The 18120-nt window shown below is 42.7% G+C and overlaps 1 protein-coding gene across 1 annotated transcript in view; it reads right to left on the bottom strand.

The window, feature by feature from the left end:
* Positions 1 to 18120, bottom strand: part of BCL7A (BAF chromatin remodeling complex subunit BCL7A) — an 89654-nt gene that overhangs the window by 38100 nt on the left and 33434 nt on the right. Inside the window, exon 2 of the mRNA XM_069214924.1 lies at positions 409 to 490. Coding sequence (XP_069071025.1) covers positions 409 to 490 — 82 coding nt within the window. The remainder of the gene's footprint in view (positions 1 to 408; positions 491 to 18120) is intronic.

Raw genomic sequence — 18120 nt, 5'->3', positions numbered from 1 at the left:
AAAGATGCTATCCCCTCACCCCATAATTTCTGTATAGTCTTCATTTCCATTAACAGTCCAACAAAGTTGAGGCAACTTGAGAGAAAGCATGAAAGTTTAGGAAGTCTCTATCATTTAGCAATTGTGACCTCAGACTTAGAGGAGTCTTTCTACACTCAAGCACTACCCTATAACCCCACCTTGCTGACAATACATGGCTACTCAATAGTTCCTCAGGATAGTTCACAACACTGGAAACGATTAGCTTTCCTGGTTAACGCGCCACCCATTTCATGATACAGCTAATCCGGTCAAGCAAGAAATGATACAACTTCCCACACCCTTAATGGAACATATTTCACATCCTGTTAGCGAACACTGCTCCGATGTCTCCGATAAAAGGCTTAAAGACTTAGTAAAGATACTTACATCATCAACTTTGGGCTCCGTTACTGGAACCCATTTGTAGATCCTTAGGGATGTGTCACCCACTGTCACCCATTTCTTCTCCCTGCGAATCGGAACAAACAGCGTTAGGAGATCGAGCAGCGAAACAGTGTTCAGGGATTCCAAAGGGAAACAATATTAAGACATTTACAAGGTTTGCAGATTCAGGGCCTGATTTAGAGTTTTGCGGAGGGGGTTTCTCTGTCACAAACGTGACGGATATCCCATCTGCCATATTACAACTTCATTATAGCCTATGGAACTTGTAATATTGCGGACAGGATACCAGTCACGTTTGTGACGGAGTAACTCCTCCGCCAAACTCTAAATCAGGCCCTTGGACAAGCAACGTTTGAGGATTCTGCAGGTAAACAATACTGAGGAACTCAGAAGGGCAACAATGTCTTGGGAGTCGGAAGGGCAACAATGTGATGGGATTCAGAAGGGCAACAATGTGATGGGATTCAGAAGGACAACAATGTGATGGGATTCAGAAGGGCAACAATGTGATGGGATTCAGAAGGACAACAAAGCTGAGAGTTTCTGAAGAGTAACAAAGCTGAGGGGTTTAAAAGGGAGGGCTTCAGAAGGGCAACAATGCTGAGGGATTCAGAAGGGTAACAATGCTGAGGAATTCATAAGGGTAACAATGCTGAGGGACTTAGAAAGGAGGGATTCAGAAGGGCAACAATGCTGAGGGATTTGAAAGGGAGCAATTTAGAAGGCCAGCAATGCTGAGGGATTTAGAAGGGAGGGATTCCGAAGGACAACAATGCCGAGGGATTTAGAAGGGAGAGATTCAGGATGGCAACAATACTGAGGAATTCACACGGGCAACAATGTCTGGGGAGTCAGAAGGGCAACAATGCTGAGGGACTTAGGAAGAGATTCCGAAGGGCAACAATGTCTGGGGAGTCAGAAGGGCAACAATGGGATGTGACTCAGAAGGGCAACAATACTGAGGAATTCAGAAGGGCAACGATGTCTGGGGAGTCAAAAGGGCAACAATGCTGAGGAATTCAGAAGGGCAACAATGTGATGGGATTCAGAAGGGCAACAATGTGATGGGATTCAGAAGGGCAACAATGTGATGGGATTCAGAAGGACAACAATGTGATGGGATTCAGAAGGACAACAATGCTAAGGGATTCAGAAGGACAACAATGTGATGGGATTCAGAAGGGCAACAATGCTGAGGGATCTGAAAGGGAGCTATTCAGAAGGGCAACAATGCTAAGGGATTCAGACAGGCAGCAAGGTCTTGGGAGTCAGAAGGGCAACGATGTGACGTGACTCAGAAGGGCAACAATGTTGAGGAATTCAGAAGTGCAACAATGTGATGGGATTCAGAAGGGTAACAACGCTGAGGAAATTTGAAAGGAGGGACTCAGAAGGGCAGCAATGCTGAGGGATTTAGAAGGGAAGGTGTGGTGATATGTGTGTTTTGACCACTGACTCCGTGTCACACCACGTTGCCCTGGGCTTAGCTGTCCACAGTCACAAGTTACAGACTCCATTTTGTATTCAGCTTAGCCTTAGCTTCACTGCCACGTTAAAAGTGTGAGTATCTTTATGTACAAAAGATGTTATGCAACGTGTTTTCTATTCTACGTGTCTGCTTGTTCTTTTCTCACCAAAGGGCTAGGACATAACGTGGAGGAGTCAGTCAGTCCGCAAGACAAGGATGTACTAGAATGATGTTTATGGTACAGCAGGGAACGGCTTAGGCTTGGGAGAGACCCCTTGGGAAACTGCCCAGTTCCAACCCATTTCTTTCAACCCTGACCTAAAATAGTCAGCATTTTTTAATACTTCTCGCGGAGCGGGAGGGTTTTTTTCAGAACTCTTCCTTGCTTATTTAAGGTATATAAGAGACCCAGGTCAACAGAGGGAGATTCAGAGACCTCAATCAGGATTGAGACGTCGAATGCTTGATATATTTCCCGTGAGGGTAGATTTCTCTCTTTCTCGTTGCAGTCGCACCGGGGTCCAGGACTTGCTGCCAGGAGAAGGATGAAGCACCAGATAGGCCCCATGGTGATGCATTTTTATTAATTATTTGCTTTCCATTGTGTATGAATATATATATATATATCAATATAGGTGTTTGTATCTAAGCATGTATGTATTTGCTGTTTATAGTTTGAAGATTCTTTGTACATGTTCTCACTTTATTGTTGCACATTTTAAAAGTGCACTTTCGGTTATATTGACCTTCCTTCACAAGCCTTGAGAAGAGCTATAATGTCTTCTTTAGAATAAGAAGTGCATTCTAGAGAATCTTTTCGACTCCTCTCAGTGTGTGTATTTTGGCTCGGTCAGCAGTAAAGCAAAACAGAAGGATTCACAAGGATAGCAATACTAAGGGATTTAGAAGGGAGGGATTCAGGATGGCAACAATGCTTAGGGATTTAGAAGGGAGGGATTCAGAAAGGCAACAATGCTGAGGGATTCAGACGGGCAACAATGTCTGGGGAGTCAGAAGGGCAACAATGCTGAGGGATTCAGAGGGAGAGATTCTGAAGGGCAACAATGCAGAGGGATTTAGAAGGGCAGCAACGTAAGAGGACAGACTCACTCAAAAGTTGAACAGGAAATTGGAATAGAACAAGTCACTTGAACAGCTTATAGCATGCTCAATGTCAAAAACCATCCCAGGTCTGTGTTCTCGCTTAAGTATTTGCACTTGGTAGGACTGTACAAGGATTCAGCAGAATAATTCTGTAATCATACCAAGAGCATTTGGCTCCGCTTATTGGAGCAGCTGCTGGAGGGCGGCCCGGGTTACAGACGCCTTCACCACGCACTTGAATGTTCATATCATTTATACATTTACTCCATTAATGGGTTTCCGCCACGCACAATATTTGACTTGTTATTAACACCCACACCAATGTTTTGAAAATTCACATGTTTTCCCACTTCCTCCTCTTCAAAACGAAGAAGCGCTTTCCAGGGAACATATTCGCCAATGAATTCCCAGCGGCTTATAGCGCAAAAACATATTTTTTTAGGTAGAAATAGAACCCTCAGAAAAATGGATTTTACATTATCACAATTTCTAAGGATAACAGGAAGGTGGAGGAGGTTTCCTTCACAACTAGGTAGCAATGAGGCAACGCACTGATAAGCAATACTACTCCAGAAACACATTCTCACAATATGTAGCAAATTAAAATTGTTCTTTCAAGATAATGAAAACAACTGAAAAATTGTTTCTAATGAGACTCTGTCAAATACCTTTTATGTGCCTCTTAACCCACATCATTAATTGAACTTTTTAAGTCTTAGAAAGGACTCTATGCTTTTCTAAAAATCAGAAAACAAGTGAAAGCACTGCTACGTTAAATCTTCATAAGTACGTCTTAGACGCCTATGGGCTGCATTTAATGTGCTCGGCAGGCAGAATGCATGCAGTTCATTTAATGTAAAGCACAGATTCGTGAAAAGTTGAAAAGCATCTACAGCCCACTCAAACTGGCGACAAGCCACCTGTTAAACGTTGTGAGAATTAATTACTTGAGGGGAGAACGGTATATTCCCTTGTGCTATGTCCTTGCTGCCATGTCACATTTTGTGATGCTTGGTCAATATAATCGCCTATAACTTAAAACGTAAGTTGTTGAAAGAAGAAAATAAAAAAAATAAAAAACGTAGTGTGCAAATCCACTTTGCACCCAATGTGATTTAGCTTTCAAAATGTACTTCAACGAGCAGGGTCAACTCTCCCCTCCAAGATTCCTCTCTTCTCAGAGATGGGTGTGCATACCATCCTAGAAGAGGATTAAGCGGTTCAATAATAGGTCTCTGATGTCACCAGGCGAACACCAAAGAATATTCACCCACAACTCACGGACGTTGACGCATTCATGCAACATAAGTGTATACAAATCCACACCACCGATCTTCACAAGCTGAACCAGACTGCGGCCTGGGATGGAGAGCTCGGATTCCCATGTTTGCAATGCTAGACCAGCGACAGATTGCATGCTAAACAAATGCCGATAACCCAGCTTCCCGTACACTTGAGCCATCACCCCCCCCCCCCCCCCCCGGCCTCTCCCTGCTGTTCTGGGGCCTCCATGTGGCTCTTCTGTCGAGCATCACCCTGGTTTAGCTAAGCAGCCTGCAGCACCGGTCTTCCTTTGACCAACATCCCAGTGCCCTGCCTTATCCCGCCTTGCCTCTGTGTCCGCGTGTTTCCCTCTCACATTCCATCTCTTGGGCTGCTCCAGCTTAATAACACTAGGTAGTTCCCAGCCACCACTTGCCATCTGAACTTCATATGTCCCTTCACCTGGCTGACTGCCTATGCCGGCTGCTTCTGCGGCAAACTAGGTTCCCTCAATAGAGACGGTGAAAAGACTCCTAGCCACTGCACTACCCAAAGATGCATTTTAATAACGAGGCCGATTTCACGCTTTTTATATTAGAAAAAACACTCAGATTTTTAGGCTTGAGTTTGATTTTTCTGCCTTCCTATTCAGGCCTTTCAAACTGCAGCTCCGTTAGACCAGCTCACACTCTTTCCAGGTCACTGAAATAAGAAATTGACCAAAAACCATCATGAACTGAGTTGTCTGCACTTAAATGGAAGGGGGAGGTTAGCTCAGGCTGTTTCAAAACCACATCACATCATCCTTCCAGCTCCAGTATTAAGTTCGAGGAGCACAGCCGGTCTACAGCCTCCAAAGGGCAAATACATCAGTATTGGCATGGCCTTATATCCAAAGCAGAGTGCTGAATGTACTTCCAAACTGCAGTGACCTCAGATAACCCTGCATCATACTGCAGGTAATAGAGCTCTGGGCTCACCAGTGGCAACGAAACATTGAAAGGCACCAACAATGTCCAAGACCTATGAACCTACCACCATCTCTGATCCCTCCCACGAAGGTTTTGTATCCCTTCCACGATGACCCCCCTCGCGCTCAGCGCTAGCGTGGCATGGGCGGACACAACCCTCTTTTGCATTTCTAGTTTTTCCTCCTTCCACCCACCCCTTCATTGGCTTCTCGCTTCCTGATTTGATGCTGAACCCCACGGCTTATGTTCAACTATTCACGTATTTAATGTATAAATGGGTGGATGAATAAGTGGTGTCCAAGCACTGTATATCATGGAATGGTACAGGTACACAATGGAGTATATTTTTCATAAAGGACCCACTGAGTGGCTAGGCCTCTCTAAACCCGGGCTTTAGTCTTTGATTGGGGCAGTGGAGGCTGGAAGCTTCCCCGGCTGTGCAGGCTCCTGCACTATCTACAGCCAAGGGTGAAGTTTGATGAGAACAAGAGAGTGACACTGGGGACCCCACAAGAGAAATGGCGTCGAAACCGTTCCACCTCCGTGCACAGGAAAGAATAGTGATGGCCCTACTGCTCACTGCACCCAAACATCTGCAACACCTAAGGCGAATAGCTTGCTTGTTATGTTACTACTCTATGACTTAAGAGCCTCAATAGGCTGACGTTCGTACAAAATAAAATCACAACAGTCTATTAGATGCTCGACATGCTGTAAACAATAACACCTGTACTGAAAAAAATGCAGTTTTATATAGCAAACATATGCATGCAGAAAGGAACAGTAAAATCAGATTAATCAAAAGTGCAGCTATGAAAAATCGGATTAACCAAAGTGCCACGTTTCAGCTATTATGACACCCTAGTTAATTTATCAGTGGTAAAAAAAAAAAAGCATCGAGTGTATTTTTAGGATGGCAAAAGATTGTACATTGTCCTCTACAGGAGAATAAGGCATTGTTCCCTCTGCATCTTTGATACCGCTGAAATCAATGCCTCTCTGAAGAGCTCTTTCTGAAGCATCCTTTCTGAAGCCCAGTGGATGTGCTACGGTACAAAACCGTTTACTATTCCACTGAAGTGCGTGGAATTAGGCTCTGTCGTCCTAATACTGACGACATATAGCCGTACGTGTCTGCCTTTGCTGCAGCACCAGAGAAGCAGTGATGTCTGAGGCTAAGAAACCAAACTCTGCCAGAGAGAGGTGATTGGGGGCAATGGGAGGGTGTAGTGCGTCCTCCAACGCTTGAGCCCTTCCATCGGGTGTCACTGGCACAAATGAAGCCATGGGGCAGAGAAGCAGGGTGGGGAGCAGGAGTGCCCTAAAGGGATGTCGACAGCAGTGTCACTGGAACATGAAGCCATGAGGACCGACAAGCAGTGGCTGTGCCCGAAAGCGATGCCTGAAGCTAAGAACCCAAACTCTACGTGAGAGAGGTGATTGGGGGAAATGGGAGGGCTTAGTGCGTCCTCCAACGCGTGAGACCTTCCACCAGCAGTGTCACTGGAACAGATGAAGCCATGGGGCAGAGAAGCTGGGTGGGGAGCAGGTGTGCCCGCAAGTGATGCCTGAAGCTAAGAAACCAAACTCTACGTGAGAGAGGTGATTGGGGGTAATGGGAGGGCGTAGGGCGTCCTCCAACGCGTGAGACCTTCCATCAGGTGTCACTGACACCGATGAAGCCATGGGGCAGAGAAGCAGTGGCTGTGCACTCAAGTGACGTCTGAGGGTAAGAAACCAAACGGTACCTGCGGCAGGTGAGGGAGCGCAGGAAGAGCGCCAGAGATTGGGGCTTTTGTTCTTTACAGCGACTGAACACTTAGAATTGTTAAAAGAACTGTTACAATGGCAGCAAAGGGTAAAAGGAATCCAAAAATACTCCGCTATCACCAGGTAGAGGGCCAAACGTGGCTAGAGTCCATTAAAGACTTTGATCAGGTCGGCTCAATGGACAAGAGCTGTGGACAAGGGTCATGCACCAGAACTTCACCTGGTTACTACAGACCTGCAAACCCCAGTAGGTCCGTGTTTATGAAGAGACTAGATGGGGCTTTTTTTAGAAGAAAGTCTATACTGCTCTTAATCTGTGCGAGAATGTATCCCGTCTAAGAAGGAAGGGGAGTTATGAGCGGAATGGCCGGTCCAGCACACACCCTCCCTAATCACACCGCATAAATCAAGTGTGCAGTTGATCAAGCTCTGCCTACTAGGCTTACTTCCCGTAAACCCCAAGAGGATGCTGAGCAGGAAGTAGTCAGTGTTGGGGAGGATGGCAACCAGGAGACTCACAGCAGTGTTTTTGGCAGAGTCCAAGACCCCCCACGTTACAGTGTGGAGAGCCGACCTCATGGAATGGGCTGGGGAAGCCCACCAGATGCATAAGATGAAGCAAGAGGCTGTCGGACGACCTGATGTCATGGAGGTTGATGACACAAACATTGGTGACAGTATTAGACAACACCTTGACTGGAGGCCCTCTGTTCTCGGGGTGTTATGCCTCCCGATTCATGTTGCATATGTAGCTTTGTTGGATAACAGCTCACAACCATCTTATTCCCACCTTAGGAAAAGGGTCGCATGTCACCTCAAACATAAATATGCGTACTGACTCCGTCAAATTAGATTAATTAAGGAAGAGGAGGGGGGTGATGTTTGTTTGGGTTGTTTCTTACATTATCAGCATGTTTTAGTCCTAATATTGTCGAGTGGCAATTTCCTATATGGTGAAAGGTGATTGCAGTACAAGCATCTGAGACAGTTATTCCAGTATGAGGGGTTGGAAAATTAATGTATTGGACACCAATATTGTTGTTGGTTATATACCTCCTCCATTTTATGGAACGACGTTCGTAGATTTTGAAATGACAGAAAAAAATATATATAAAAAAAAAATATATATATATATCAAGTGTGCAGTTACGATCACCTTGGGAAGCCAGACCCTCCTTGAGGGTTCAAATACTTTTCAGAGGTCACTCACCGTCGTTTTTGGGATGCACCGGCCCTCACCCACTGAGGTGGTATGCTTCATCATCGGGCTGTGCTCCTCATTGGACAGGCACTACAGTGCCCAACAGGCCCCTCAGAGGGCGTTCCTGTCAGGGAGCTTCAGAAGCACAGACACGTGCCCTTGAGGATTTTTTCAGTTTGAACTCATACAAGTAAAAAGAGTTCTTCCTAAATTAGGACATCCACTTTTGTACACAAAACACCGTGAGTGAGCAGCACAACAATAATATGGGGTTTTCCAATTAGATTAGGAGTATCCCGTTTGGTCCTGATGGATTGCCATTGATCCCTGGGGGGACACCTAGGCAAGAAACATGCAGACTGCACTATGAGCCAAAGGAACATCATTTTCAGCTTGGTTCGATCAGTTTGATTTTAACCACACAAAAAAGGACACTCAAATCTATAGAATTTAGATTTTGATGTCCTTGGTTACTTTTAACTGATTATCACTTCCTCTCTCCAATCTACTATTGCATATATTCAGAAAATGCTCAAAGGCACGTCTGTCATTCTGAAGCTCCTCCATTTCTGACAGATCTCTGCCAAAGACCCCCTAATTGGCCCATTGGGCATTGCAAGGCCCGTCCAACGAGGAGCACAGCCGTATGACGAAGCATGCCACCTAGGTGGGTGAGGGCCTGTGCATCCTACAAAGCATGCTCTGTGACCTTTGAGAAACATTTGAACCCTCAAAGTGTGTCTTGCTTCCGAACATTGTCGGAACTGATCCCTTGATTTATGTGAGAATTTAAGCTCGCACCACAAATATGTTTTTAAAGTAATGCTACATCTCAAAAGGAAGAGTAGCCCACAGTTATGTATACAAGAGACTGATCTTCTGAATTTACATGCTGTAGATCGAACCAACCTCTCTATACCGTCCGACACTCACTCTTGCAGAACAGAACTTCGGGGACTTAAGCAGCTCGGTTATTTTTAATAATGAGCTGATGGTGCAACCAAGAGACATTCCTCCAGTGGTTTTTACTCTTTTACATTTGAAGAACTTGAAGTGAAAAGTGATCAGCGATGATTGTCTAGTTTATCAAAAAGTATGCGTTTGGGTCATTAACAAATGGTTACAAATGTCTCCTTCAGTAGACAGCCATGTACCGGTAAACATATCGGGTCAATCATGTAGTGGCCTCGTGAAATTGGTCAGTGATACAATCTGTGCACTTGTGTGCAGATCCATGCATTTGAGTAAAACTAGATCACTTAAAAAAAATAAAAAATATATAAAAAAAGAAATCACATTGATGCCTCGTCTCGCTCTGTCCTTGTCCTCTCCAGTGCTTAAAATGGACTCGTTCTACTCTGTGCTACACAAGCATCTTTATGCCAACCCAAGAATAGAACTAACCAAACATTGAAGAACAAATAGCAGAATTCACTACCCAGAAAAATTACAAATTGTCAATTCTTCTATTGTTCCAGTTTCTTTTTGCCTCATTTTAGAACATAACATGGATATCACCAGCAATACATCGACCCGAGATCTCGCTGAGGCACACTGCTGTGCATTTCCTACCCTGCATTTTGTACATTCAGTCAAGGCAGGAGGCGTCCTGTGCCGTTCACACCTCGCAAAAGCACAGCCCTGAATACAGAAACATGCAATGCTTTTGTGCACCACAGCTCCTAATGTGAACTTCAAGGACAATTCTTGCAAGTGACGGCAAAATGCTAAGCAAGCGCCATTATCACTGTTCTTTAGGAAGTGCTACTTAGCACATTTCTGTTGTTGCCAACTGCTGTAACAGGAACTATTGTTACCCAATGTATTGGTGCTCCATTTACTGATCTGGGAAGCGTGGAAGGCCGGGTCTGACTTGCCAGGATTTGAACTCGCAACTTGCAGGTCACCGCAATCTATGAGCCATCCTGACACAGGACTTTCCCATTGAACCAAATGACGGGCAGCTTGAACCTGAATATTTGGGTATTATGAATGCTAAATTGTTTTGCCCTCATCAGTCCGAATTAATTTTCTGTTGCCAATCAAACAAGCCATCACCTGTATGAGGCCAGCAAGAAAACTCATGTACAATCTGGGGTCCCCAGCAACACTTGCGGTCAGCTTTGGAATTATTCGGTGGACTGATGCCAATGCTCAATCTTTCAATGTACACCAGGATGAGGGAAAAAGATGTATCTCCACATGCTGCTGGACCTACTTGTAACTACCCACCATCATTGCTCCTCATTAACAGTTACCATACTGAAGTGCTCAAGCGCCCACATTCTTGGTTAGGTGACCTTTCCACCAAGCCACTGCATGGATTCCAAAGTGTGGCCCACAATGAATGATCCTGGCTGGCAAGCCAGTATAAAGGCTACTATACCTCTCTGTAACAATAGGAGTAACCTAAGCTAGGTTGTTTAAGTTTTAGCCTGAAACACACTAGTAGGCTGTGAACTTTATATAAAAGCAGAAGTAAACTTCTAGTAAAAAGTCAGTGAGGGGTGAGTCAACTAATCACGCCAGCAACAGTTCCCTCGTGAGTAAACGAGACACCAAAGTGTACCGAGGTCCTCAACACAGACTTTATGTCAAAAACACCATACATTTGAATTCAACACTCCCCATTAGGGGAGTCGCAATAATTAACAAGGGGAAAGCCATCTTTTGCAGAGATTTGGCTATCTGTTGCACGACTTACACCAAGGGAAGCTTCCTAGTCTATTGCAAGAAACCCACACATAATACAAGCCAGTGTTAATAGTGCACAGCAAAGTAGTAAAGCCAGATCTATATCTCATCCATATTTATAAGTAAAAAAAAACAACCAAACTGATTAGTGCATCAAGAAACAAGCATCTGCAATGCAATGGGTCTCGCGTTTGCTCGAGTTAGAGCTTCTAGCGTTGTAAATTCTTAACTGGACATTTCTTGCCACATAAATTGAAAATGAAAAGTAAAACAGTTGACGTAAGCGAGCCAATTCAAAACTCCACGGCCTTCATGAGAGTGAGTGTGAATGAGAGTTACAAAAGGAAAAAGAAGTTCGCTCGCAGTCAAATGTATTGGCAAAAGTGCAATTATCCATGTAACAGGGTCGATGGCCAAGGCAGTAACAAAACCGCCCCAAGGAGGTGCAAATGTAAAGCATTTACCAATGATAAAAAAGGATTTTTGAAAGGCAAGTCCACAACAAGTGAGTGTGATGGGCATGAGGTGGGTTAAAAGCCCACAGATAGATTACAACACGTCGGAGCACTTGCACGCTCGACCTAAGGAGAACTTGTCCACAAGTAAGAAACTGGTGCAGCCTAGTAACTACTATAACCATGGGCCCAAATCTTTAGTTCAGCTACTGCAAAGAACAAGAAATGCAGCACAGAGGTAGGTCGACCAGCCAGCCTCTCCCACTCCTTACCTGCTTCAAGTTGTGCAGCACAGCAGTCAGAATAGGTTACCTGGTACCTTATTTTAACAGTATGTATAGCCGATTAGTTGCTTTGTTGAGCTCCAAGGTGGCCCAGGCCTACTCATCAGAAAATTAACCTAAGACAGAGGTCTTCAAACTGGGAGGCGGGCCCCCCAAGGGGGGCCTCAAGTGATCCCAGAGGGGGCGCCAGACTCTGGCCAAAAGAAGAATTATACAGATCACAGACCTTTGTTTTAAGCAGAGGCATGTTATTGCATTTTTAAAAAGACAACAGTACTTAACTGCAATGTTTAAATAGGTCTAGACATATTTGAACATTGACGTCTTTATAAAATAATTGTGAAAAATTCTGAGGAGAGGCCCAATGATTTTTATTTTTCAACTGGGGGGGTGCGGCGTTAACAAGTTTGGAGACCGCTGCCCTAAGATCAGTGCCAGGGCCAAAATAGTTCCCAGGAGGCCACTGCTGCTTGTGCCACTTCAGGTCCCTGCCAGCGCCGCCAAATACCAGTAACACTTTTTTTACCATTACATTCCGACAAATGTTACAATCTGGACTGTATTTAGTGACCCAAAGCTGTAAGAATGGTTTTAGCACTGTTGTATTAATATTTTTATTTGCATATTTAATTGTTAAACACTTTGCTCATGTGCCTTTTATTAAAACTAGACTGCCAGCGCCACCATGAGGTAGACTGCCTGAAATAAGTACCAGTGTTATAAAATAAGTGCCAGTGCCGAGCAACGGAAAACACTGCCACAAATTAAGCACTGCCTAAGATGCATACTCAAGTGCTTTAGAACCCATTACAAGGCCACACAGCGCCACAATTTCCACCAGCCCTGCTCAAATTTATAGAAAATCACCAGCACCAAGACTCTTGTACCACCAAGAAAATAACAATTAGACTTCAAACCCTTTGGGAAGCGGCCCAGAAAGGGAGTATTTTTGGTAAGAACTTCTTTTCGCTGATCCAACAGATCTCACCAGGGTTTAAAAAAAGCCAGAAGTCCCAGTACAGCTCAGCACTCTGGCTTGATATTAAACACAATGCAAGAATGTTGTAATTTGCTTATTTGCATTCTTTTGTTCAAATAACAGGATTAAAGTACAGCCACAATGCAACAAAGGGCTTTCCAGCACAGGTGGCCTAATGGCTTAGAAACCATAAAGCTTAGTTTCCTGCAGGCAGCATGAGTTTTTTTGTGAAAATGATATCCACAAGTGCAAAGGGAAGGCATAACCAAGCACTAATGGCTCAGACCTTTAACTGGACTAAAAAGTACCAGGCATTTTACTGGGCATGCATTACTCAGTGGCGAGAAAAGCCTTTCTCTTGTAGAAGATTTTCCTATGTTCTATCCGGCAAACAGACAAGACTTGTTATTTACTATTTATGTACAAGAAACATGTAGTCACAAAAAATAGCACAGCGTACAGCACACAAGAAACCTAAACATATTAAAGGGAGGATACTATTAAAAGGAAACAGTGGAGTGGTTCCCATGGCCCACTCAGGCATCTCCAACAATCAACGACAACAGGCACTCATAGAATGTTCACTTGTTTGAGGATGTCAACCTGGGGTTTGACACCTATTGTGACATCATTCGCCAGAAGATTCCTTTCAGAACCATCCAAAAAAATCTTGAACCCTATCCACAAACCTACAGGTAGACTAGGCAGGTCAATGTTCACAGGCGTACTGTGCTCGAAGCGCCCTACTGGCGTCAGATCCAGAAATACTGTATTCTGCATTAGGAACACTTTCAGCTTCAGGAGCGACATATAGAGCACCTTATCACAAAATCAACCATGTTGATACGAAGGAGGAATCCATCATTGCGCATGGTACACCATCACCTCTCTCGTCCACAATCATCCATCAATCATCAATCAGACTATAAACAGCTTCTGTTGAGTTCTTGCTCTTAGAGACCACAAAACAAAACCCACTACACAGGAAACAAACGTCTGCAGTCCTTTGAATTCGCCACATACAAAAACAGACTTAAGCATGTGCTACTTGCGTTATTCTAGATCGGAGCTTTGGAATTTGCTGCTCATACCTGACAATTTTCATTGGAGGACCAGGTGGCAAGCAATAACCCGCCATCGGGTTTTGTAGATTGTCTGGATCATGGGATAGCTGGGCAAGGCCACAGCCGAGTGTTGTTGTGGGAAACCAGAACATGGTTCCTCTATTGAAGAAAAGTGCACCAGTAGTATTTAGGGCTGACCGTTACATAGACAAAAGGAGGTTTGAACATTAACAACATTTTATTTTACTGTAGTTTTATGGAATTTTCACTTTACCACTGCACAAAGTTATAACCAAGTAAAACATAAAACTGATCAATGAATAATTACAAAAAAAGTGAATGAGAAAAGATGAGTAAAGACGGCTAAACGAAATAATGTTCCTCGTACAGCAAATAAAAAAGGCTAGGCATTCCACTGTTACAGGTCTGGAGAGAAATAAAAATTATTTAGGCTCATGAGGGGTAGGGGTGTGGAATTTAATAAAAAATCTGCTTGTCCATGGGATGGGTTTCTTCATAAATCTACTAGTCCTGTAAAAAAAAATCTACTTGTCCCTTTGGCACCATGTAGTGCAGCGACAAATTATAGCAGCAATCTCATATAAGAGCTCTGATAATAGCCTGTTTGGGCTAATACTATAGTAGGACTTGAATCGTAACAATTTCCATTTTGCCATGTTTCTACAGATCTACATACTGGGGCTGGAGGAAGCAGTAAGCAATAGTTCCAGGGTTGGAATGCCTTTGAGTCTGTGAAAACCTACTACCTTGTATGTTTTAAGGTTTTAAACCAACTCTTCTTCAATCTTTTCCCGTACTGTAAAAGGTTGGAAACTTACTCTTGACAAGGACAGAAGTGGAAGTCCTTCCAGGGTTGTAGAAAAAAGTGGTAGGAGGGAAAGTGAACTTGTAAACAATCAAAAGATTTTCACATGAGCAAATGTACACATGCATATTTGCTCATGCTAAAATAGAATTCACAAATATTTTTGAGGAGTATGATTTCCTGGTCTACTTCTGTAAATTCTTCTGAATTCACAAAAGCCATAATTCTGCACTAATGCAAAGACAAGTACCATGGGTGCACTATTGTGACTTTTTTTTAAGAATTGGGCCCCTAATTGGGTCTGGCATTAACCAAAACCTGTTTGTATAAACAAAAACATGTATTTCTCTCTCAATCCATCTATCAGCTGGCTTTACTGTGAGTGACAGCATTCTGCTCTTCTACAAGGAGCATAATGATGCACAAAGTAGTTTTGTTCAGTGCCAGGCACTACTGTGGCAATGTGTGTTTTTTGAGACCAAACATTTTTGGGTTTTTTTGCCAATGTTTGTTACAATGGTTAGAACCTGGCAGCTCCCACAACAATAAAGTTTTACAAAAGCCATGTCAAAACAAAACACACATCAACAAAACCAAAAGACTGGCCACCAACGTTGAATTGGTTGCTTGTTTCTTTTCATGTTTCCCATATTTTTGTTGAAACTGTTTACACTGATTCTCTATTATAAATATTTTTGGGACCTACTAGTATGCATCAAAACATTTTACTAAATGATGCTTCCAAAAATAGTATATCAAATTTCACAGTAATTTAACAAAGCTTTTTTTCCCGTGTGCATTTTTTCCTGAACATCTTAATTTGAAAGCAAAGAATCATCACTCTTGCTTACAAACTTCTGCAAACTTTTGCATCTAATCAGAGAGCATTCTGGAAGCATTGTACGTAGCCTCATATTGTTAAACATTTCAAATGTGTGCACACATTTTGTTACTGGAACCACTGTCAGTAGTGCAGTGTGAGTTTGTAACATTTATTTAGAGCGTTCACCCTAATAAAGGTGTGGCATTAATGAACCATAAATACAAGTTTGAACAGCATTAACATATGGATACAAGTATTACCTCAACCGCAGACAGTTCCCTTGCTGGTAAACTGGCAGCAAAAGGGTTTGTACTGCAGGGGGTTGGGCCTACTTGTCCCATGGACAACATATGGCTATATGAATGTTCCACATCCCTGAGGAGTGTGGACAACAACCAAGACTTGGAAGGCAGAATGTACAAAGAAAAATGAGGAGAGGCATGTACAAGGATGCATAGAAAACAATGTAAAAGAAGCAGACGACAACGTGAAGGAGGCTTAAAAGGAGTTAAATAGAGGAATTAAAGACATATAATACATGTAAAAGAAGTTGAATAGAGGAATTAAAGATATATAATACATGTAATTCTGTAATCACTGTATAAATACAGGTCTCTGATTTCTTTATAGTCGTGACTAGTGAAGCACTCTGTCACTGATGATAAAGATAAGACATCAGAACTTGACTATTTTAAGTTATTACAGTTGGGTTCTGATGTCACAATGATTTTCAGCCAGCAGCAGAGGTGAAAGGCAGGTCAGGTCACCGAGCATAACTGAAGTAGCTGTTTAAAGCAACAAAAAACGTAACAATATTGCTTTTCTTTGTCTGTGCTAATTTAATAGCGTACAATGACAGAGACAATATGTTTATTTTTTTCACTCGTTTCACAGAGAAAAGCTAGAATCTTTCTGCATGTTTCTACACATTCTGGGCTACTGTAGCCTTTAAAAAAATGATTTGTATTGAACTGTTTCTAGTATCTGTTTGCAACAAATATCTAACAGGTTTTTGATGTGTTTTGTTTTCCACTAGAGGTTTTATTTGTATTCATCACGTTTGCAAACATGCTCGCTGTTTCATATTAAAGAGCTACCCACCAAGGTTTTAAGTGGTTTGTGGGAAATGTGATGGTGTCACCATGTATAAGATGTAATAAAGTACCCCGGCGTGCATGATAAGGATATTGCAAGTCACCTCGGAGTTCCATAACCTTATAAAGGAACTCAGCCTTCAACCTCAGTTCCTCTATATGGTTATGGAACTCCTATGTGACATGCAATATCCTTATTATATGTAGGGGGACTTTTCCCTTATATAATTGGGTGCAAGAGAATTATCAGGCAGTCTGAGTAAGAGAAAGGAGCAAAACTGCAGACAGATGAAAATAAGAATTAGTTTTATATAAATATATATATATATATTTTATTTTTTTATTTTTTTTTGTTTTAACAAATGGAAAGCAATAAAAGACCATGTATGCAGAGAATACAAAGATGAAAACAAAGGAAGTGTGGCAAAGAAAAAAAAAAAGAAAGGAGTCTTCTCACACTAAGATTTTGGGCAAAATAAGACAAAACAGAGCCCAGCGAAAGAGAATGGGTGGGAGTTGGGGGCACAAGACCAAGGAGTGGACAAGAAAAAGTGGATTTTAGTTTTAAAGGAATGGAGATGTAGAGCGGAAGTTCACATCGAAGCCACAGCAGAGGTAAGGCTGTTATGGGAGAGGGCATGTTTTGAAAAGGAGTGTAGGAATTGAATATGCTGACTTGACAGTCAACAGCGTAGAAAACATAGGATAGTTCAAAAGAGGTAAGAAGAAAACATATATGAAGAAAAAACAAGAGAGCCTAGCACCAAACTCAGGGGTACTCTACATACAGCAAAGAGTTAGGAGAATGAACCGCCCCAGGGTTTAGAATAGTAATGGGTGGAGAGATAGTAGGAATGACATCAAAGACCAGGACCAGAGAGAGGTTGAAGAAAATAATAGTCGTCCTCGAAGTCAAAAGCAGCTGATATCCTAGAGAATAGGAGAGGATCACTAAACATGGATGGCCGAGTTAAAAAGAGTTCACAGCAGAGACAAGAGAATTTGAGCGAAATGAAATCCCAATTTGGGCATACTGAGAGAAGGGGACTCTGTTTCAGTAAGAGAGTAGGTTAAGACAGCACATTTTAGGAGATCCATAAGACAAAAGAGAAAAGGTGAGTATCAGGAGTAAACTGCATTTTTTTAAGGACAGGAATAATAGTTGAGGATCAGGCAAGTGCATTTCTAGGTATAATTAATGGCAGTGGCATGGCATCCAAGAAGTGACTGCAGAGGCACAACAAGCTCACAGAAGGGCAGAGTACTAAAGCCAGGTATGTCTTGAGATAGATAAATGGTTCTGGACTAAATGTGAAACACAAAGGTTGGATTTTAAATGGTTAATTGATGCTAGGCCCACAACAGTATTCAGGAAAAAAACACTTTTGTCTTAAGAACCTGTGTGATTACTTGACTTGTATAACACACATAAAGGCAAGATGACAAGGTCTGTGCTGGATTTTTCAGGTGACTTGTGTAAAGAGTTTCCCCAATAGTGAATAAACTGAATTGTGTAGTCTTCACAAGCCAGCACTGGATTTAGCTTCTGAACAATTCGCATTAATATCCTCTCTATCAGAATTAAGTTTCTTTCTCACCACAGAAAAATATGAGAATCTTCTATGTCTAGAGATTTCATTGGTACAGCTGTTTGATTCTGCAGTGGTTGTTGTTATTCCTCAACTCAATGGAACTCAT

The sequence above is a fragment of the Pleurodeles waltl genome, chromosome 11 (assembly GCF_031143425.1).
Source record: "Pleurodeles waltl isolate 20211129_DDA chromosome 11, aPleWal1.hap1.20221129, whole genome shotgun sequence".
NCBI classification, from domain to species: Eukaryota; Metazoa; Chordata; class Amphibia; order Caudata; family Salamandridae; genus Pleurodeles; species Pleurodeles waltl.
Note: the sequence above shows the minus strand (reverse complement) of the source record. Positions and strands in the feature narration are given on the sequence as shown.